At 34.7% G+C, this 24,610-nt stretch overlaps 1 protein-coding gene and 1 long non-coding RNA gene across 2 annotated transcripts in view; both read right to left on the bottom strand.

The window, feature by feature from the left end:
• LOC115209850 (shiftless antiviral inhibitor of ribosomal frameshifting protein homolog) overlaps window positions 1-1,588 on the bottom strand; it is a 91,278-nt gene extending 89,690 nt beyond the window's left edge. The window contains exon 1 of the mRNA XM_029778421.2: window positions 1,150-1,588. Coding sequence (XP_029634281.1) covers window positions 1,150-1,197 — 48 coding nt within the window. The 5' untranslated portion in view covers window positions 1,198-1,588. The remainder of the gene's footprint in view (window positions 1-1,149) is intronic.
• A 1,651-nt stretch (window positions 1,589-3,239) lies between these two features.
• On the bottom strand, window positions 3,240-24,610 carry LOC118763315. The gene is made up of 4 exons (XR_004999060.1): window positions 24,600-24,610; window positions 12,593-12,599; window positions 6,426-6,428; window positions 3,240-3,521 (listed from the first exon to the last, which is right to left on the bottom strand). It is a non-coding gene; the product is annotated as an uncharacterized LOC118763315 (long non-coding RNA).

The following is a 24,610-nucleotide window of genomic DNA, read 5'->3' as shown; positions in this document are numbered from 1 at the left end:
CTATATATAGATATATTTCAATCAGCCTTCTTTTCGCTATTTCATCATGTTGAACGTTAATCCCTAATTTTTTCCCCCTCTTAATCCTTTCTGTCGAAGAGCGTAGGCTCAAAACGTAAAAGACTTTCCCATTCTTCCCAAGCGTTAAACTAATACACCTGCTTGTTCTTACACCTGTCTTCGTCTTTTGTTTTCAGTAAATCTGAATAATATATATATATATATACGGAATATATATATATATATATACATATATACGGGGCGGGTGGACAGGGATATTGTTTATACCACGGGCTTTTTTCAGTTTCCATCTACCACACTAAGATTTTGATCGAGTCAATGCTAAAGTAGAAAACACTTGTCCAAGTGACTGAACACAAAACTACATGGTTGGGAAGTGAACTTCTCCACAGCAACCATACTCGTGCCTATAAGTACGTGTGTTGTCTTGTAATTTCTTACAAATGGTGTACTCCAGTTTTTCGATCGACGCCTGTGTCCTTAATATAATTTTCCGACAGAATGACAGAATCAGCGTATGTGTACGATAAAGGTGTACTTTTTTAGAATTACATGTACAATCTATCGGTCGGGCTTCCATACAGTTTCTGTTTTTCCAGTTTCATTCACAAGTCCATGATGCCATGACGTGGGGGCAGAACCGGGACCTCATAGTTTGGAGCGAACTTCTTAACTCTTCACCTATAGTGCAATTATTTTTGCATATATGTGTTCTGTTACGTAATGTAAATCCCCATTCATAATAACTTTATCAATAACATTTACACACACACGTGTGAATATGTATACATACATAGTACACACACAAACACGTTAAATAAAACCTATAAAATAATTCGTGCATGTTGTAATATATTTAGAGTACACCCATAAGTGTATGCTAATAATATACAATCGAAAATGAAACTATTGTGGTTTCGAGAAAATAAATGCATTTAAGACAGTCTTTAATTATATACCATATTAAATTCACAAGTTAAAACCTAACCAGCTTATTTACAGTTAAGCAATAATAATTTTAAAAATTCTTTTGATAACGAAAAAGTTTTCAATTACCAATTTTTGTAATTACACATTATAACAAACGGTTGTAAAACTGAAAGTGAGCAAAAATAAAAGCTAACATACCATTTTAGTTCGATCACACATTTGTTCGTATTCGTTGTTTTGGGCCATGACAGAGGAGAAATACTGTGGCAAAGCAGCGACAGGCTCTTGTTTTGGGTTGTTTTCTAAAAATAACTTTTTTTCTTCTTCGTAATTAAATATTTTGTCTCGCTTTTGTTGTGGTTGATAGTTTCGTTATTAAAACATAAATTGACAGATTCAGGGAGTTTGTTATAAACTTTAAGCTTCACTAAAGTTTTAAGAATTCAGTGGTGGTAATGGGACATGAGTGTTGAAGTAGGAAGGCCGGGCGGCAGATTGAGGAAGTAATAGACGGGGAAAAAGAATATATGTATGTGTGTGTGTGTGTGTGACTTAAAGGAGTGGCTTTATTTGTAAAATATCAGTCGCTTATTAGAGACTACTTTCAATAACTACAACTCTTGCTGAAATTACATACTGCACGTTCATGCTTTAAAATTTAGAAAAATAGTGTTTCTTGTCTGGGAGTCACACTTTATGTCGAATTATAAAGTGCCTTTCATTTATTGTTCATTTTGCGCGGCCGGCATTTTATTATTGCCTCTTGTTGACAGTTTTGTTACGGAACTGACCACAAGTGTATGCAGAGTGGGTCAGTTTCTTTTGCACCCTCCAAGTGTATGGCATTGATTTTCGAAGATTTACTATATAAAACTTGGTAAAATATATAACGACAAGAAAAGTAATTTTGAGGAGGGAACTTCAGACAGATGCAGTCTTTAACGGAGGCATGTTGTTACGGAGGCAAACTCTCCTTCTCGATGATCGATCGGATCGAAGTGGTAAAGAGGGTGACCGTCGACGAAGATTATCGCGTGCACGTGACCACCATTACTGTCGCTACCGACAACCAAAGCAGCAGTTAAGGACGTAAATGACTATGTACCGACTGAACTATTGCGGACGGACAATCATCCTCCAACCACTGCAGAAAGAAGACAAACACAAACGTAAAGATACATTCCATCTAGACCACATCCTTAGCAATCTCTCATCAGACACCATGAAAACAATAGGGAGACCAAACAAAACATGAAGGAGTTATTACTGCTCACCAAAATCTTCAACTCTTACATTCGCCATGCCAAATCCGTAAAATCGAAAAGTGGTTGAAATCATCTCAATTTTCATGTCCAACCCAATCAAAAGAGCCTAACTCTCCTATATACACCTTTAAAATTTCTTAAAAAAACTTATGATGGACCTTACTCCAGTTCACAACAGGGATTCAGACCATTACACTACACAGAAACCCTACACAAAAATCCAAAATGAAATGCACACACGCACCATCCGAATTATCATTCGACTCGAGTTCTAGCCACCCATTTACACAGATCTTGTATGTGTGTGTGTATACATCGTGATAAATACATAAAATCAGGTAATTTCATCGCATGTCATCATCATTAAATTCGTTGTCTTACTTTTTGAATAAATACATCACTAAATGTTATTTAAAGTTTATTCGCCAACTAAGTACGTCACATTTTATTAACATTGAAAAAGTAATTTAAAGACAAGGTGTTAATATCAAATTTACTTAATATATACATTGAGAAAAAATCGAAGTTACTTTTAAAAATAGAATTACAAAAAGAAAATGCAATAAAAAGTTAAGGTTAATGTTTACATCTTGACCCGGAGATGAGAATTGAAAAAAAATACTGGAATGTTTAGGAAACGAATATGAAAAAAAATGCGCACAAAGCAACAGTGGGGTGGAGAGAGGACTTCGGAAAATTCACAAGATCCGAGCTTTTCCCTCATAGCTTAAGGAAAATGGGGGTTTTTCTCTACGAAATTTTATAGAAATTTCTTTCAAACGGCATACATTACGATTATAAAGAAATTTGTGGGGAAAATCTTTCCCAAGGGGGTGGAGAGATAACTTCGGAAAATTCACAAAATCCGAGTTTTTCCCTCATAACTTTTACGAATATGGGTATTTTTCAATGAAATTTTGAAACTATGCCGAAATATCGACGGAAATCTGTGCTACTACAACCGAAACTATGCCGAAATTTTATATAAATACCTTTGGAACGGCATACATTATGACTATAAAGTAATTTGTGGGGAAAATCTTGAGGTGGGGAGAGGACTTTCGGAAAATTCCCAAGATCCGAATTTTTCCTAATTATATTCCGAAATCACATTCAACTTTCTACAGATACCCTAGCGTAGTACTACTACACTACGTAGTGTTTATTTCTACCCACTTCCAATAATTTTTAATGTTTTGACTTCAATTTTGTTTCATTTTCAATTATTTTTACGTTTTTTAACCCTTCGTCATTATTCTCATTCACACGTTATTACTTTCTATCTATCTATCTGTCTCTCTCTCTCTCTCTCTCTCTCTATATATATATATATATATATATATATAATAGGAGGAGTGGCTGTGTGGTAAGTAGCTTGCTTACCAACCACATGGTTCCGGGTTCAGTCCCACTGCGTGGCACCTTGGGCAAGTGTCTTCTACTATAACCTCGGGCCGACCAAAGCCTTGTGAGTGGATTTGGTAGACGGAAACTGAAAGAAGCCCGTCGTATATATGTATATATATATGTGTGTGTCTGTGTTTGTCCCCCTAGCATTGCTTGACAACCGATGCTGGTGTGTTTATGTCCCTGTAGCTTAGCGGTTCAGCAAAAGAGACCGATAGAATACTGGGCTTACAAAAAGTAAGTCCTGGGGTCGAGTTGCTTGACTAAAGGCGGTGCTCCAGTATGGCCGCAGTCAAATGACTGAAACAAGTAAAAGAGTATGTATATATACACACACACACACATATATATATACACATATATATACACACACACACATATATATACAGTTACAAAGAAAAACTTGGATCTTGTGAATTTTCCGAAGTCCTCTCCCCACCCTTTGGAAAAGATTGGCTAATGTTTACATCTTGAAGATTTCTAAAAAAAACTTGCAAATTGAATTTTTCATCTTTAAATTTATTTTCATTATAGGTGATGAGCTGGCAGAATCATTACCACACTGAGCTAAATACTTAGCGGCATTTTGTCCATCTTTACATTCTGAGTTCAAATTCTGCCCAGGCTGACTTTGCCTTTCATCCTTTCGGGTTCAATTAAATTAGTACCAGTTGAACACTGGGTTCGATGTAATTGACTTATCCCCTTCCCCGAAATTGCTGGCCTTGTGCCAAAATTTGAAATCTACGATGTGTTTATTGTGTGATTGAAAAGCTAGCTTAGTGATGAATTTACTGTTGATGTATTGATTTGCGATGAAATTACCTTGTCATTAAATTACCAATTATTTGTGATGAATTTACCCCAAACTCATAAAATATTCAATGCCACCTTAATAAACAGCACATACATCAGTTAGCAAACTATGTAGTACTAAACGCACACAGTTCAATAATTTTCATTTTCCCTAATGGAGGATCAATTCTCTCGTACATTCTTCATAACATTTCCTACCTACACTTCCATTAAGTATGCACAACCTCAATCTCCTGATGCAGCTGAGCAAAACAACATCCTTAAGTTGCAGCTATAAAAATCCAACCAGTACCTATCTTACCAGGTACATGGAAAAAGCAGCAATTAAAATCATTGATCACCCTCAACGTGAACATACCACATGCATAGACGACCAAAATATTAGAATTCGTGTGGCATCTTGGGTGAGTGTCCTATCCTATACACCTGGGCTGACCAAATCCTTGTGCATGGTGTATGTCTTTGTCTTCACATCACGTGATTGTTGTAAACAAGTGTCACTGCTAAACAAGCGATGTAGAAATGGTAAATGTGAGATATATATATATCAAGATCTCCTATAGTTACTCTATATTTTAATGAAAAATATATGCAACAGTCTCTCAAAAGCTTTCAGATCAAAAATTATAGTCAAATTCCAAAAGTTTACAGTGGGCCATTGCATTTTATGATAAACTCTACAAACAAGATTGTATAGTCAGTCAGACCAGTCCTAAATGCTTAGAAAGCAACAAATCAGTAGTCTATGTACTTCTAAAGTGTCCAAAAATCTGTCGGACAAATCTTCGAATCAGCCAACTCTTCTGTGTGGATTTTATGCCACTTTCCCCCCTACTGGTAGCCCCAATAAAACAGTGTGGTAGACATAACTGAAAGAAATGGAGACAGATTGTTTCTCTGATCGAATCCTCATTAATTTGTATATCTTTTTGAACAAAAGGTAAGTGCTGAAAGGTGAGGAATTTGGTGTGGCTGAGTGAACCTACTCTAAATATACAATTGTAGACCCAAAGTAACTGCTAAGAGAGGATATTTACCCATGGTAGTCGAGATGACTAAGAATTTGTGGAGTTCCCTGATTGGCTAGGCAGGGCATTTGGTCATTAAAAATCTGCCTGTACAAGTCCTGACCCATGCAAGCATGGAAAAATGGGTGTTAAAAACAATGATGATATCATCATTTTACATTCACTTTCCATACTAACATGAATGTAATGACTGAGATAGATCAGAAAACTATGTCTCGCTCAGATGATTTTTACTTTAGCATTAGTTTTTTTGACAGGACACTCTTTCTAAGACTGCCCACTTTACTGGGTGCATTTTGTTATATCAGCAACAATAGAGAAGTTGCCATACTCTTGCGAGACAGGACAAAACAACCTCATGTTATCTTTGATCTTTTGCTTATCACTTTACAAAGTGTAACAGGTACATTTTATTGTGGCACCAGCACTAATGAGGTTGCCTTGTACCCTGGCAGACAAAAGGCTCCTTACTTTATGTATGATGTCTCTGTTCCAGGCAATGTGACAAATAGATTGGGCTGAGCAGAGTGTGATTGCAGAAAATGAACCAGAGTGGGAGGGGAAGAAATGAAAGAAAGCAAGAATATGGTGGAGAGATTTTAGAAGAACAGAGAAATGGGAGAAACTGTTGGGAGTGATGAAGAGAAATAGTAACAACAGTGAGTTGATAAATGTGAAGGATAGTGACAGAGAAAGCAAGTTGTAGTTGTTAATAATGAGTGATCTGAGAAAAACAGAGAGAGGGTTATCAGTACATGAGGGTGAAGTCAAGAGAATGAAGGATATTGATAGTGGTCAGCAGTACAAAGAGAACAATACCATTGGCAGTTACATGTGTTGGTAGGAGAGAGAGGTGGTTATGTAAGAAACTGGCAATCTTTCTCTCTGGAATAATAGAAAAGATAATTGAGACAAATGTGAAGAGAGAGAAGAACAACAGTGATAATGATGGCAGTACAGACTGTTTCTTTCTCCCTAATTAATAGATAGAGAGAGGGGGAGTTATTATCACCAGAAAGATTAGTGTAACTTTTGAGAAATAACAGCCAAATTTGCAAGTTACAATCTAATGTTTATCAAGGAGATGGTGGAAAACAGAAAGCAGGAATGGAGTAGTAATAGTAGCAATCTTTCTTCTCTCTGGAATTGTGGAATAGAGAATGAAGACAAACACATGAAAGGAGAAGAGCAATGAGGATAATAGTGCAGTATGATTGTGTGGTATCAGACTCTGTCTTTAATTCTTCTCTGTTTCTTATTGTAAATGTGGAATAGAGATATAGAAAGAAAGACTCATCTGATGAGAGTTGTGATGATTTTATTCTCTATAACTTAAACTGGAATGTGTTAGAAAAGGTTATATTTACAGCATTCATTAATATACCAACATTCATAATGACAATATTGGCAGGGTAGCAAGCAGACAGATTCATTAGTGTTGGATGAAATGCCTGGTTGTTTTCCTCCTGACTCTGTTTTGAGTTAAATCCCATCAGGGTCATCGTTACTTTTCATCCCTCTGAGATTGGCAAAATGAAGTACCAGTCAAATACTAGGGTCAATGGGTTTGCTTAACTCCATCTAAAAACTGCTGCCCTTGTGCCTAAATCAGAAAATTTTATTACAATACTGGTCTTTAAATTTCATTATGTATTTAGAGGATTTCTAGAGCCAGTTATCCATCAATCTACATATATCTATTGATATGTGTGGAGGTATAGGTATCTCATTCACATAAGCAGTACATAACCATTCTTAAGTGAATGGCTATGTACTTTATATTGAGTTCTATTTCAAAATGAATGCAGCAGGATTTCTCTTCAAAATATCTAGTGTTTTTTAATACCCAGTAAAAAGTACTTATAGTGATTATAGTAGATCCAAATTTAAAAAGACAGCAGTGATATCTGGTGGGAGGTAGTTATTACAATACTTTCTGTCTTGACATGGGGGCAGTGTCAAACTCCCATATTGAAACCTCTTAGGAAACCACTCTAAGCAGCCAGCTCATTTGCATGTGCAGACAGAATTCTATTTCAATTATTTATATTAGTCCATCATGCTTATCTATGGCATGTTACTAGAATGCAGATACTGGTCTTTTTTCAATATACTGAATCTAATAATCTTTGATCCTTTCATTTAAACTATAAGTTGTTTTCCCTGTTGGTGTTATAGTAGTGTCCAAATGCTCCTCATAGCACCATATACCACATTCCTTGTTTTATAATTCATATGCTTGTTAGATTTAAAATCCTGAAGTTACTATCAGTTTAGAGTGTTTTCTTAAGGGTGTGACCTAGAAATTCAGTATTCAATAGTTCTACTTGTTTTCTCAACTACATGAATTCTGTGTTTTCTTGTGTTATGTTTTACTACTTGTGTTAGTTTGCTCCTAGATCTAGCATCAACAAATATTACATCCTGAGATGTGAGTCTCTCTTTAAGCATAATGAGAGTTTTTTCTCTCCACTTTTCCTTTATAATCTATCTCAGAATTTACTATGTAAATGGGACATACTTCATTCAAATTGTTGCTGATATTTCAAACCTCTTCTTGGCTCTTTTTCACATCTTGCATGTGGTGTTTGAAAACCCACACTTGCTTTTAGAGGTAATAAAAAATGCAATATGTACTTTTCAACCATACTACTAGGTCTGCTATTAGAATATTTACGTTTATGTTCTCCAAATTAGTGACCACAGATTTCACATAAGAGGAACTGTTTTTTGTTGTCTGTAGACTCTAGACATAGATCAGTATCTAATAGAACAGTCAGTGGTTAATCTGATGGATGAAATATGCAACATGTTGTATGTTATTCATTGCACTCTCATGTAATTCCTGAATATTACATTGTGGGCTGTTTTAATCATAAGCTTTATGTTATTTTCAAAGTAAGTGTGCATTACCAAAGTTATGAACCTGACGGTCTGGTAATGTTAGTCATCTATCCCACCATGGTATAAAGAGTTTGACTGTCTCCAGTGATACTGACATCAATGGTTGTAGCTTTCTTCTTCATAGCTTTTTATTGAAACACAAGATGTTGCTCTTCAGTATCATTTTACTAACACCAACAGGGTGTGCAGTCATACTCCTAATTTGATTATGGTTCACAGGATTTGGGATTAAACAATCCCATCTAATGCTCAATGAGGTACATTCAAGACAATGATAGATGTTGAATTTGGATCTGGTTAGGCAAATATGTTTGAAAATTATATTTAAGTACATAACCAATCACAGAAGTAATCCCCGGAAAGGCCACAGATGCATTTGATAATTAATTAATATTAGTTTCAAATTTTGGCACTAAGGCCAGTAACTGTAAGGACAACAGCTTAGTCAATTATATTGGATTCAGTACCCAAAAGGGTGGAAGGTAAAATTGGCTGGGGCTGAATTTGAACTCAGGACATAAAGAGTCAGAAGAAATGCCTTAACCCTTTCAATATCAACCAGGCTGAAACCACCTCTGGCTCTGTAGTACAACTGTCTTGTTCGTATAAGTTTTGAATTAAAATCTTCCACCAAATCTTAGTCACAATTTATGTTCCTAACACTAATTTAATGATAGCGAAGTTATTTTACTAAATTCTTTGTTATATTTTAAATTAATTAAAAGAAACACAGAGCATCTCAAAATAAATATGGTAATGAAAGGGTTAAAGCATTCTTCCCATTACACTTACAATCCTGCCAGCTCATTGCCTTCATTAATTAATTAATAGTAAAAAGTAGTCATTGGAGAGTCATTGATAAGGCTACATTTGTGGGTGAAAGACTGTTAAAACAAGTATTCTTAGGGAAAATATTAAACCTGACATAAGTATATTTCCTGTGAGAGAAAATTAATTTATAAATAACCATGTGTTTATGTTTAAAATATTCATATCTTGTACTTAGGCCTTTTTCTCTTTATTTTTGTTAGTAACTTCTTTCTTCTCTGTTTGCATTTTCTTTCACTCTTTGTACCTTTAATTTTTCTTTTCACTTTCCCATTTTTTTTAGTTTCTTTTTATTTTCTTCTTATTTTATTCCCCTTTCAGTTATTTCAGTCTTTCCCTTCATCTCGTCATTATTTCCTTTTCTTCTATTTTCCATCTTTGCTTTCATCTTTCACCCTATTCCTCTTTTTATTGTTTGTTTTCTTTTCATTTTCTTTCATTGTTTCTTCCCATTTGTTTTTTTATTCCTTCATCGTCACCAAGTCATTTAAATGACTAAAATGTTCCAGTAATAGCAACCATACCCAAGTTTATTTATTTATTTATTTTACAAAAAGAACTTTGCTTGAAACATCTGGACACATCTCTTCTTACAGCACACAAACTTTTTTTTTATTGTGAGACTAATTTGATGTTTATACTTTCATTGAATACTTAAATGATAAAGTGATATCAAATGGTTATACCCAAGTATCAAAAACCTGATTGCTACAATTCAAGAAACCAAGGCATTTTTTACATTACCACTCAGAAAAAAGAAAAAAAAAACATCAGAGAGGTTAGGATTACAGCTTGGCTGAATACTGAAGTTAATTTTGCAATCATGAAGTTTTTCTGGGTCTGATCCCATTGCACAGCATCCTTGGGCATGTATCATATACCAAGCCTCAGGTTGATCCAAATTTTGTGGGTGAACTTGGCTAAATGGACACCATTTGGAAACTCATTAGACATGTTATTTTTAATTCAAAGACTCAGCTGTATCTTAACTGATTCTTGGTGAGATTTATATTTGGGATACAAGTAGTGTCTTTTTTTTTAATGCATGTTGACATTTGTTGTCAGAGTTGTTTAATGTTAACAGCGTCACATAAAAATATAACATGCTTGCATTGTAGAAGAAACTCAGGAAAGACTTTTCCTGCCCCCCCCCCCCCCAGCCCATTTTCTTGCAAATTATTGTTTTTTTAAAATTTTTTTGCCAAAACCCCATGTTTTCGGATACGGAGATTCTGAAAAATTGCTAAAAATCGAATTTTTAAATCCCACCCCCCGCTACTCTTTCCCCAACAAAATCCGCATTTTTTCACTTTTTTTCTGTAAACCTAACCCAATCCTAACCTAAAATCCTAACCCTAACCCTAACACCCTAACCCTAAAACCCTAACCCTAAGTCAAAAATTTTTGGAAATTTTTTTCAGAATCATAATCTCCATATTTTCTGCATATTTTGACCAAAAAAAAAAATTTGTGAAAAAAAAAAATTTTAAAAAAATTTTTGGAAATTCTTTTCAGAATCATAATCTCTGTATTTGAAAAAAAATAACTTGTGTACAAAGTTGAAAATGAAGATTTTTTTTGTGTGTGTGTGTGTGTGTGGGGGTGGGGTGGGGGGTAAAATGCCAATTTTTTTGCAGATTCATATCCTCCATATGCGAAAACGGAGGTTTGTGTAGAAAAAATAATTAAATTAAAAAAGGGGTGTTTTTGAGGGTGGGGGGCAGAAGGAAGTCTTGGCAAAACTCATTGTTCATTAATGTTACTGTAGATAATGTCTCAGTGTACACCACAGTACCAGCACACTCGGCAGTCAAACTATTGACTGACTGCATAACAGCGTCCGACATCCATTGCTTCGAACTTACCACAGCTGATATACATCAACTTTTGTCCATCATCGTGGACAACACCTATTTCTCTTTCCAGGAACACATATACAAACAGACAACAGGTTTCCCTATGGGATCCAATCTCTCAAGCCTACTAGCCATCACTTATATGAACCATCTGGAATGTCGAGCACGCAACATCTGCTGCTCATGCGCCTTCTTCACCAGGTACGTAGATGACATCCTCATACTCACATCCTCCCGTGGAGAGGCTGACAAAATATTCATGATGTTCAATAGCATGGACATGAACATAAAGTTCACTATAGAACATCCTGACATCACTGGATCACTATCACTACTTGACTTCAAACTGAATACAATGGAAGAAGGGGAGATCCACACCGAGTTCCACTGGAAAGCAGCCAGTAGAGATATGTTCATCCAATACAATTCAGTACTTCCACTCGGTATCAAAACAGGATATGCCAGAAATGAACTTGCACGCATCCAGGGCAAGTGCAGCAGAATGGAGGACAAAGTGACCCACACTACATGCTTCCTAGATATATTGAAAACTAATGGACACCATTTGGAAACTCATTAGACATGTTATTTTTAATTCAAAGACTCAGCTGTATCTTAACTGATTCTTGGTGAGATTTATATTTGGGATACAAGTAGTGTCTTTTTTTTTAATGCATGTTGACATTTGTTGTCAGAGTTGTTTAATGTTAACAGCGTCACATAAAAATATAACATGCTTGCATTGTAGAAGAAACTCAGGAAAGACTTTTCCTGCCCCCCCCCCCCAGCCCATTTTCTTGCAAATTATTGTTTTTTTAAAATTTTTTTGCCAAAACCCCATGTTTTCGGATACGGAGATTCTGAAAAATTGCTAAAAATCGAATTTTTAAATCCCACCCCCCGCTACTCTTTCCCCAACAAAATCCGCATTTTTTCACTTTTTTTCTGTAAACCTAGATCCATTGTAAATCGGCTTAAGTACCCAAAATGACTAATACCCAGCAACACAAAAAAAGGAAAAAAAAGGAAGCTGCACGTATAATATATAACTTAGAAGCAGTGCTATGGATGTACCAGCATACACAAGATTGAGACATGGCTGACCTCATGCACTTCTCACGAGGAATTCCAGAAGGAGCTTTGTGAGACCACTGCTGAAACACTTCTGAAATATTATTATTATTATTATTATTATTATTGTTATTACTAGTATTGTTGTTATACATACATACAAGCATACGTAATAATAATGATAATAATAATAATAAGTGGATGTAAACATGAACAAAATAAAAAAAAAGAATAAACAAAAACAAATTACACGAACGTATATAAACAGAAGATACAAATATTACAGGCATTTCCCCCCCCCCCACACACATACACACTAACTAAACATAGATGCACATAGAGATATATGCATGCACAAATGAAGACACATACAATAGAAATACAAAATGGCTGACGGTTAGTAAGGAGAGACACAAATAAGAAAGAAGAAAACAAAAGACCACTGATGCGGTCACAGGAGTGTGACGAAAGAACTCTGGCCAAAATAAGATTAAGATTAATGTAAAAAAAAATTACACTGAAGCAAAGTAACACCAAATATATAGTGCGTGTGTTTTTATTGGCTAAACTGGCAAAATGACCATTCCAAAATACAACAATGTCTGTTTCAACACACGACTTCACATAAAAAATCTTGCACAACAAATATATAAAGCTAATAGTATTATTCTTGACAAACCAACTAGGAAGTATCTATGTGAACATTTGATCTACTTAAAAAAGAAGATAAATCTCCCCCATATTGCACGCTACCATCTATAAAACAAGTACATGCTAAACAATGTAGAGCAAGATATAATGCTATATCTGAATGAAAGTCAGGATAGTCATGTCTAGAATGGCTTTCTTTGACCATTGATTTGCTTGAATAGGGCTGACTTAGGACTAAACATTATTCATGACTGATTAGTTTCTGATTAAATACATTTAGTTAATTACACAAAATTAAAGACACTTGTAGCGTGAAAGGTGTTTATAAGCCATTTAAGAAACACAAAAACCGTTAGATTCACTTCAACATTTAAATTTAATTTGTCAAAATATTTTCGTCACTTTGAGACTGCAACCTGTTCACTGACAAAATTCCATGCTGTCAGTGATCAGGTCGTGGTCTCAAAGCGACGAAAATATTTTGACAAATTAAATTTAAATGTTGAAGTGAATCTAACGGTTTTTGTGTGTTTCTTAAATGGCTTATAAACACCTTCCATGCTGTAATTGTTTTTGTTCTAGCACACAATCTCAGATCAGGTCACTTGCTATGCAAGTACATCTCTGTAAAACTAAATTAAAGCATCTTCTTAATATAGCTATGACTGCATTTTTTTCTTATCTTCTCAAGTCATGCCAATTCACAAGGGATGGTTTCCCAGTTTCATGGTGTATATATTCTGCACTTTGATGGGACATCAGTCCATTGCAAGATTACTCATTTTTGCCAGCTGAGTAGACTGGAGCTATGGGATATGACGTGTTTTGCTTAAGAACACAACACGTTGCCTGGTCCAAGAATTGAAACATCAATCTTACAATCATGAATCCAATACCCTTACCACTAAGCTATATGCCTTCACATCCCAATGACTGATCCTTCTCTGCAGGGTCAGTTGATATTTCAGCTTGCAGCAATTACTGGTATTTTGCAAAACACAGGTGAGGTTCACAATGAAGTAATCCTCCCACAAACACATGTAAGTTTGTTTTTATGGGAAGAATTCAGTTTTCCTTGCACATACTGTTAAAAATTTCTAAACTGCAATACACTATAGATTAACTGATCACAATTATCTCCCAAGGCATTGAATTCCTCTTTTATAGTCATTGAATTAACTTAATAGTGCTCTATTTTAAAACTAGAAAACTAGTGAGGCTAATTTTCACACTTAACTCTTTTACTGTGGAAATGAAATCTAATCATTCTAAATTTCATTACCCTTAACTGTAGAAGGTAGTTTTATATACCAGTCTATCTTATGATGAGTAACATCATATTTGAAACTATTTTTTGTTGGGATATGTCAAGTTTATTTAGGTAATGACTTGCAGAGAATACAAATTCTATTTTTTTGGTAGATATTTAACATCATTACTGGAATAGCATGAAATTTAATTTCACAGTTAAAGGTTTAGCTATTAATAAATGAAAGCTCACAAACATCTTTCATGTTACTTAAAGAGAAAATTAAGTTCTTAAATGGGTGAAAAAGTACCATATCATTAGAAGATATCCATGACAAAGAGAAAGAGAGAGAGAGAAAACCAAAAAGACATGGTAAAAAACAGTCTGATCAGATCTCAGGATACTGGGTCAACACAAATTACACAGGATCAAAACAAGTAATGTTTATGCTTAATAGAAAGCCCATGCAATCCAATTCAATATGAATTACCCCACTCCTTACCAGCAGATAATAGAACATTGATGAGACTAATAATGATGATAATCTGTCCCACTTATGAACGTAAGGAAGTTGAATGTTAATAATTAATGAGTGTGCAATTGTTTTTACATGTCTTGCATACAATACAGTTGACTGTGCAGTAATTTTACAGGCTAAAACAGAATATTTCAATTGCTTTGTAGCCTGTAAATTACTCATGTTATCTTAAAATATTTTTGCTCTTGCTTAAATCATGATTTCCAATATTACATTTATCATTCTCCTTTTATTGTCTTCATTATTATTAATACCAACATCGAGAAAAGAAAGTTTCTATGTGGACAGAAGACTTGCTAAAAATAGCCGTCACATTTCACTCATTCCTACTCTATTTGTCTTTTAAAAAAAACAGGATGCATTAGACAGTATACTCCTAGACTGACTATGCCTGAGAAAAAAGAAAGATGAGATAGTCAGGGCTAGGATGCTTTTTATCATAGGTTTGCTGAGTTAAGTCTGACCTCAGACAAAAAACAACTTCACTATCACCACCACCATTATCAGCAGCAGCAACACTAACTGAAAGAAGTGATTTGAAATTCTATCCCAATTTGTAAGATATAAGAGGCTGTCCTAAACAAGGCATAGATTTGTTAAAAGATTATAGTGATAAATCATTCCAATCTGATGTTAGCAATAACACTGTTCTGTTCTCTACAGCAATAGTTTATTTCAATGACCACTTGAAACACATACATATATCTAAGTATGTATGTGTCTATTGATGTTGAGTGTGAATATTTACATATGTATAAACATATAGATGGTAAGAATATATTTATACATTCACACACGTACACATACTCTTTCTCTTTCTTAATATCTAAGTTAGCTGTTTATGACATGAAATATGTTTGTGTTTTCTGTGTCTATTTTGCCTTTTCTGCTCATTTTGCCTTTCTTACTCATATAAAATAAACAAATGAGTAATTAAGTAGATAAAAAACAGTCTGTATATTGATGGTTGTTAAAGTGTTGGATGCCTTGCAATATACATTCTGACTGTTTTTGCTCTGATATCAACTTTGCTTTCATTTTTTTTTTTTTGAGATTGATTGATAAAGTATCATTCCAATGTTGGAGTTGATTCTTCTTCTGTCTCTCTCTCTGGCTTGTGCCTGTAATTCAAAGGTTAACCAAAATCAAATTGTAACACATTAATTTCATGAGTAGGAATTCAGTTGAATGACCCACTGTATGTTCAATATAGGCACCAATGGAAAATTCACCCAGTCGAGATTTTGTGTATACGCATTAGGAAGGGCATCCAACCATAAAAACCATTCCAAAGCAGACATTGGAATTCAATGCAGTCTTCTGATTGCCAGATCCTGTCAAACTGTCCATTCCATGCCAGCATGGAAGACGGACAATAAAAGATGATGTATATTTTTAAGTGTGAGTTATCATTGCTGGTGATCACAAAGTTAGACAGCGCAACACAAAGACAAATATGGAGAATATTTTAATGGTACAAAAGAAAGGGGATAAACACTCTTGAAATTTTGAGATGCAAATAATTTAAACTATTTACAATGTAAACATCACTAATCACACCTAACACTCGGCTGAGTATGAGAATCATATTGATTTAGTACTTCAGTAAATAAATGAGACAGTTGACAGGCTGCATGGTGACCTTAACAGTGCAGGTGGCATGAAAAATGCACCCATTCCACGTTGTAAAGTGGTTGGCATTAGGTGGGGTATTTGTCCATAAAAACCATGCCAAAGCAGACATTGAAACTTAATGTAGTCTTTGAACACACTGGTTCCTGTCACACTGTTCAGCCCATGACAACAAGGATGTTAAATGATGATGATGGTTGTGAACACTAAATTCCTCTAGTAATGTATACCTTAGCATTAATTAGTTATTAATGACTAAGTTAAAAGACAAGACAGATTTTGGCAAAAGATAAGTAAATGGATGGTTGGGAAATTAACGGAAATTTTCAAATAGTACTAACTTGCTTTGCTTCATGTTCTTGATTGATTAGGTTGGGGTCATCCTGGGTTAGTGATCCTAGAGACAGCATCATGCATAGAGCTGATCAGGTCTACCAGCGCTCCCTATCACTGTTGGTCCTGTGCCAGTCCTTCTGCATCCTCCAAGGTGATGTTGAACATCTGGAGATCTTCCTCAATCACACCCAACCATGTAGTGTGGAGCCTGCCATAAGGCTGCATTGAATAAGAGTAAAGCCCTGGTAGGATGATCAAGTGGGAGATGGAGGACATGTCTGTACCAGCACATGCAACAAATAGCAATGAGGTGGGAGGCTGTGGGCTGATGCATGCACACACACAGTTCTTTGTTGGAAAATACCAAATGCATCTATTATGCAAAGAAAAAGATAGAGAAATGATAACATCACAGTAAGTTTACCATGAGCCACTGACAAGATCTGTGGAAAGAATGATATTAGGGAGCTAAATAGGATACATGATGACAGATATATCTTGTCAGGAACAAAACCGATAGCAGAGAATTTACTAATGCCAGGAACATAGAAAGTGTGAAGAATTCATGCCTTTTATAATGCATTGTATCTATATGAATCAAGTTAGTGTTGAGAAGTGTACCTAAATCAATACTGGTACACTTGGACTCCAAGGTTAAGAACAAGTCATGAAAAAGCTACAGAGAGAAGTTGTTGAATGAGGAATATAAGTGAGATAGTGTGAGCCTACCCCAAGTCTTTTGAAGATTCACTTTGATATTTAATCTTCAAAGTTTGAGGAAATAAGTACTAGTAACATACATTTGATAGTTTACACAAAATTGATTTAAAACAACCTTTTGTGTTTGGTAAGTTTTAATGGATCTGTACAAGGCGTTTAATGTTTGTTTTAAATCTTGGATGTTTCTTTTCTTATCTTGTTTGCATAGTATTTCTATTCTTGAATTCAAAAAATGAATTGAAACTTAAGATAAATTATCAGAATACAATACTGAACTGACACTGTTTGGGTCATGAGTTCAACACTCTGTAGGTGATTCATTGTTTGAGTTGGTCATTTAATTTTACCAAGCTTCTTGCAGCTGAAAGTATAAGGCTTTTCTGAGAAGATTTTTCAAGTACAGGGTTTTTATGAAGAGATTATTTGGAGATAAAGTCTCAAAGAAATCATCAGACCCACAAGACTTTGTTTCCTGTGTCTGAAGAACAGGCTTTCATGTATTTTAATGCTACAGAATCACCATAACAATCTTGTGTTCTCAGGCAATAAATTACTTCAAGGGAGATAAGCTTTCCTAACACAACACTGAACATAGATATAATTATTTTCTCATATTTACAATCTGTTGAATGAGATTAGGAAATTCTGTTATTCTCTGTATAAATGTTTACATTTTAAAAAGTAAAACAAAAAAAAACCCAATAAAACCACTCATTTGCAATAAAACATTTTAAAAACAAAATGTTTTATGGTTTTTTTCTTTATTAAAATGGCTATCAGATCAAATAATTTAACAGCCTAGATGTATATCATTATGCCTTCTTTAAATACCAAATGTAGAAATCATAAAATAATATCACATTTAAACATTTAATTATGAACATGTAATTGGTTAACACTTAACACCACAGACTGTTTCAGATGAGTAACACTGATCAACGGTAAATTCCAGATGAGTTAATATTTATTGTAGCCATTTAATAACGTTTCTGTCACTAATATATCACTGAACATGAAAAGCAGCACTTCTCATTTCTTCTCTCATAGATATTTGCTCACTTTATCCTTATGAGTTTGGTCAAAGTAAATAGCATGAAGGGGAATGGGGTTGACTAACTTGCTTATAAAACACTCATTGTTGTCATGTATCATGCTTTTTGCAGTGTGTTGATGACTCTACAATGAAAGTCTTCCTGATTAAGCATGAGTTTTACTTATTTCTTTATTACCCACAAGGGGCTAAACACAGAGGGGACAAACAAGGACAGACATAGGTATTAAGTCGATTACATCGACCCCAGTGCGTAACTGGTACTTAATTTATCGACCCCGAAAGGATGAAAGGCAAAGTCGACCTCGGCGGAATTTGAACTCAGAACGTAAAGACAGACGAAATACCGCTAAGCATTTTACCCGTTGTGCTAACGTTTCTGCCAGCTTGCTGCCTTCAAAAGCATGAGTTTTACCATCGGATGAAGCCATAACATTAATTTTATTCTGACTTTCTCATAGCGTTTTCTTGGCAGAAATATTGAGGTGGTTTGCCATTACTCTCCCCAACTAGATGACCATCAGCCAACAAAGAACTCCTCTATCCTTCAACAGGTGTTGTCTTTAGCTCTGCTGGGTGTCTAGACACCCTCCTCACAAGAGTAGCAAGATACTCAAGTGGGGGAGCTGGTTTAGTCACTGACTACTTAATCATGGAACAAGTAGTTCTGGTTTACATAGTACCAGTAGCAGCTTTCATTAGCCTGTGATGAGATCTCTGACCTGACAATTATAAAACATTACAGTAACACAAAATTGTACTTTGGAAACTCAAGATGTTTTTGTCAGTAATTTCAAACATCAATATCAAACAGGTCAAGAAAGTCCCCAAATGATCATCAAATTACTATAATTAGAAGCTAAATCTCTCTCAAATCACAAGCCTAAACACACTGCCCAAAAATATTTTTTTAAAAATAGCTTTGGCTTGAATGTGCATTTGATTAGGGGTTTGCTAGCCTGGAACTAAACAATAATATCAACATGAACACTTTGACATAGTTTTCAGAAATGCAAGCTAAAACTCAGGTACATAAAGGAAAACTTTGTTGTCATCAGAAAGATGTCAAGTTTTCAATGGAACAAATGAGCTCCAAGCATGAATCATCTACACAGCTGACTATGGAGAGGAAAATAATAACCAACTAACATTCTTTGACACACTGGTATAATACACAGGAGTAAATGTTAAAGCAACTATGCATTAAAAGCCAGCATCCACTAAATTTTACAATGAATTTCACCATAGCTACCATATTAAAAATGGTATTATTATTACATGTCTACATCATATAAACATTTCTCTAATCTAAAAGAAATGTTTATAAACAAGAAGTACATCATCCGAAAAGGGCATTCTTGAAAAATAGAGACCAACCATATTTTCTTACACTTATGCCTACTCATAAATAATTCTAAAGCTATAATTTATTGTAAGCCTATATTATTGAAAAAGTCTAACCAAAAAGTGACAAAATAATCCTATGGTCAACACAATACCAGGATAGTGTTCAATAGTAGCACTATACCATTTAATTAAGTCATTGGGAGATGGAAGTATTAGAACATCCCAGACACATTTAGTAGATTTACAAAAGGAAATAGGATGACCCTTCTAAAAATAATGAGAGAACACTGAAAATCTCTAATTAATGTCAAAACAATATGGTCAAAAATGGTAGAATACATATGTTTTGAACAATGTAAATTATATGCTATAGAAGATAATTTTTTGTTTTATAATCAAAGAACTATAATACAATTACCCATCATCAATTTCACCCTGTAGTGGTGATTCGGAACCTAACCACTAGGTTACTGGTCAGACATCATGACCGAACCACAATAGTTTCACATGATCAATTATGCAGCCAGTCAATCAGCATGACACTATCAAATGATTTAATCTAGACTATTCTTCTTGTACCCTATGAAAAGCTGTTGTTAAGCTTGTTGCAGTATGTTGAGGCAGCTGAGCAATATGTGTCTCAATTCTTGCCACACCAAACAACCCCTACCAGCTAGTTGAGCCAAGACAGATACATGAACAAGAACTGCCATCACCATGTAGAGGGCACAAATGTTTTCAGATATGTTGGGCAAGCTGCATGTTGCCTTACCAATAGCTTGCTGTAAACTCAGAGAGCAGTATTTCTCTCACAGTCTATAATCATTGCTGTTGTTAACTGTAAAAGGTCAATGTAGTTTGTATTTATGTGTGGCAATAAATTGTTCTGTGAAATGTTTGCAGGTTTTGTTCTTTTCTGTAGACCTCCCTTTAGTGAAAAACAAATTAAAATAAACGAACATGAAACAGATTGTACATGTGTAAGTGACCTAGATGATAAGAATGCGATTAAGCTTAGTTCAGAAATAAGGTTCCAATCAAAAGGCAGAGTACAAACTGATTGAAATGTAGCTTTAATGCAAATATTGAAACATTTTTCATCCCTAAACATAAAGTTAATAGTCTGAAAAAGTATAAACATTCAACTGTCCGAAAAAATAAACCCAGTTACTACCAGTATCAAGTTTAAAAAATACTACATTATTCAAGATCATTTACTAGATTAAGGATATTACAGATTCAAGATCTAAAACAAAATTTTCGTAATGTAAATTATGTTGGTTTATGCCTCTGCATTCTAAAATAGGCATCATTTAAAAAGGAAACAAAGCCTCGGAATTAGGGTCCAGAGTTAAGTTGGTGAAATTTAATTATTTCTAAATTCTGGTAAATGTTTCAAATCAATACTTTGCCTTTTTTAAAACGTCCACCACGTTTTGTAAACATGGCAAACCGTGCTCTTATCGTTGTCTTTTTTTTTTAAAGTTAAATTACAATTTAGTGCTCTCTTATTCCCCCCAGGTACTTTTTTTTATTGTAATTCTTTATATAAAACTTATTTTCGCATGCATATCGGAATCAGCTAACCTATTTCCTGTTTCAGAGCTTAAACTCTGGAATATTCATTAAGAAGATGGAGCTTACACAATAAAGTTAGATAGCTTTCGTATGAATTGAAAGCAATAATGTGACACGGCTCTACAACTAAAGGAACGTAACTTTTGTCTTTGGTTATCGCCCTTGTTTGAAATTTCTTTCCTTTGAGAATTAACTACAGTTTTTTCAAAGCATTTTTTATTGATCTTTTATTTCGGTACCAGTTAATATGCTGAGATAAGAACTCTAAAAATGTAAACTTCAGTTTTCATTGATCCTCCTTGGCATCTTCAAGTACATAGTGCCCAAATTATTTATTAATTCTGCACGGCTATTGAAAGTTTACAAGGTCTAATTTAGTAAATGTCACAAAAGAATACCATGGCTTGCTTTTGTTTGAAACTAACCTCACTACTTGTTGACATCTTTCATCTATCCTTTCTCTCAAGCTATGCATGAAATATTGTACATAGTCTCTTATTCTATAGAATAGATGACTGTGTACAATATGTGCTTTGACAGAAGCTTTTCAAACTTTGCATCGTAACAGTTTGAAACTACACAAATTTTAGTTACGTCCCCAATGGACAATGAGAAACACACTTTCTGTGTGTCATGGTTCTAACAAAGAATGAAAGTGTTACAATTAAATGAGAATTAAAACTTGAATTCCATGGAATTTCTAGGTTTTATGCATCATGTAGTCCTGACTTTATATATCATAGAATTCTGTGTCAATAAATTACCCACATTTTAAAACAGTTTACTCCAATTATTGATACCAAAAATTCATAAAAATATTTGAAACTGAAGAAATAATTGAAATCAACCAAACTGATTCTACCATGCAAACATTGTCATCATCATTTAATGTCCATTTTCTATGCTTGCATAGGTTAGACAGGAGCTGTCCAGCTGGAAAGCTGCCTGGCCTCCATGTCTGTTTTGGCATGGTTTCTATAGCTGGATGCCCTTCCTAATGCTAACCACTTTACAGTGTGTACTGGGTGCTTTTTACATGGTCCCGACACCCATGAGCCCATAAGATTAGGAACACTCAGCTGAAGAATGATGCAGGAGGCATTTATATTATTGATTTTACATTGCCATGAGGTCACAAATTTATTGAAAAGGGATATAATCACTTGAGTATGATGTTCATGGAACAATGTATGGGATTGATTAGCTTCCACAAAGTCTTAAAATCAGTTGCCTGAAATGACTGACAAGTGACTCATGGGTCATGAGTTCATATCTTACTATTAGTGCTTTAAAATGTGTCTGAATAAGACATTTAATTTCTTTTTATCTCCTACTTATCAAGCTGAGATCAAAGACTTTTCCATTCGTCCCAAGCATCAAATCTAGAGAAAACTATCTGCAATAATTGACATCTTAGTTAATGTTGTATAAATCAGAATTAAGAGCCAGTATTTGTGAGAGGTTTAACTATATCAAACCAGTTGACCATCTTCAAGTATGGAGACATAAATTTTCTACATACTTTATAAATACATTGCTAGTAATGTTTACCAAATACATTTGCTGATGAAGATAATGAATAAAAAGCTGAATGAAGCAATAATCCATGTGGCGTCTTAATTCTCATATAATCTACTGAGCAAATACATCCTCAACATAAACTTTTTATCTCTACACTGAAGAAGCTAACCTTATTTTCAGCTCAAATTTAGTAACAATAACTTTAGAAAAAAGATCTGAGTAAAAAGATTTTTAAAAAGTTTGTGTAAATTTTAAGTAGAAGTATGCTTACATTCTGTCATACTCTGGGTGGCAGAGATGTTTGCGAACTTTGTGTACTTAATATTCAGTTTAAGTAAGGTGGCAAACTGGCAGAATATTAAGCACACCAGACAAAATGCTTAGCAACATTTTGCTCATCTTTATGTTCTGAGCTCAAATTCTGCCAATGTCAATTTTGCCTTTCATTCTTTTGTGATCGATAAAATTAGTACCATTGAGCACTGGGCTAGATGCAACTGACTTACTAACCAGAAACTGCTGGCCTTGTACCAAAATTAAAAATCAATATTCAGTTTAAATCATTGAAATTCATTAAGAAAATAAAAATTTAGGTAGAAAGTGGGTTCCAGTGAAGAAGAAAGATTATAGGTAATATTTTGTAAAGGAAACTAAGATAGCAGGATAGGTACATGCCAAAGACTTTAGATAACTTTTAAGGGTCTCTGGCCTGGCAATGTTACTGAGGAGCCTTACCCATTCGGGATAAGCTCACAAGTACGGCCAGCCCAGTCCTTCAGCCTGTCCAAGATGTGAGCAGGATAGGGAAACCGTCCTGTACACTATGGTTTGGTGTCCGCAAGTGTCAGAAGTGTGGACTTATGCGGAACACCTGTTGTCAGATTCAAGAGTACAGGTGTCATCTGAGTCAATTTTAAAAACTGACCTGCCGGATTTCCTCACTAAAGAAGGTAAGAATTGCTTTCTCATAGTAGTAGCAATTGCAAAAGAGGTGATATGGAAGTCGAGAATGAAAGGATTGGCGACAGGTAAATTCATCTCTGGTCTCAGGTTGGTGAGGTTCTTCACCATTCACCTGAAAAGGTAAGTGGGGCTGGAGAGAAGATGCTTGTCGAAGAGTATGTTCAAAGACAGATGGATGCATGTAGCATGGATGTTGTGCGTGAATAACTCCTTATGAACATGTCATAAGTCTTAATGAAAGGGGCCGGTAGTAGAACAGCACTCGTGGGGTCGGAGCTTAACCTGTTTTTACTACCTCATTGTGTTTGTAATTTTGTTTTTATGTTGTATTTCATTCGATTTCATTGTAACCGCATTTAAATTTTTAATTATACTCATCTGTGTGTCAGACCCCGATCAGGCTGTGCTGTCCCCTCTGTTAGCCCCTGTGGGCAATAAAGAAACAAATCAAGTAGCTTCTTTATTGTTGTACATATAAATGAGGTGGGAATACTAATATACGAGTTCCATCAATTTGTTTTCACTGCTCTTTAAATAGTCATTATGGAATTTTTAATGATTCATTTCACACAATTTAACCTATATTTCCAAGATAATGACTTCTAATTAATATTATATGCATTATTTGTTAACGTAATGTATAGTATCAAATAGTGTATATTTTTTATTTTATTTTACAATTTAGCACACACACACACCATTGCTATAAGGCGGGAACAATCAACCGATGTTTGAAGAAAGTAAGCAATACAAAATAGTATTCGTTAATGAAAGTAAATCGATGGGAACCAAGTTCTGAGTGCTTTCATTCGCATGAAAAACATTTCTCGAAACTATTAGATCGAGGAAAATTAAGTATATTATTTTCAGCAGGAACTGTTAATTACTTCAAAATACG

This window comes from Octopus sinensis, linkage group LG1, assembly GCF_006345805.1.
Source record: "Octopus sinensis linkage group LG1, ASM634580v1, whole genome shotgun sequence".
NCBI classification, from domain to species: Eukaryota; Metazoa; Mollusca; class Cephalopoda; order Octopoda; family Octopodidae; genus Octopus; species Octopus sinensis.
This window is presented reverse-complemented; position numbering and strand designations above follow the sequence as displayed.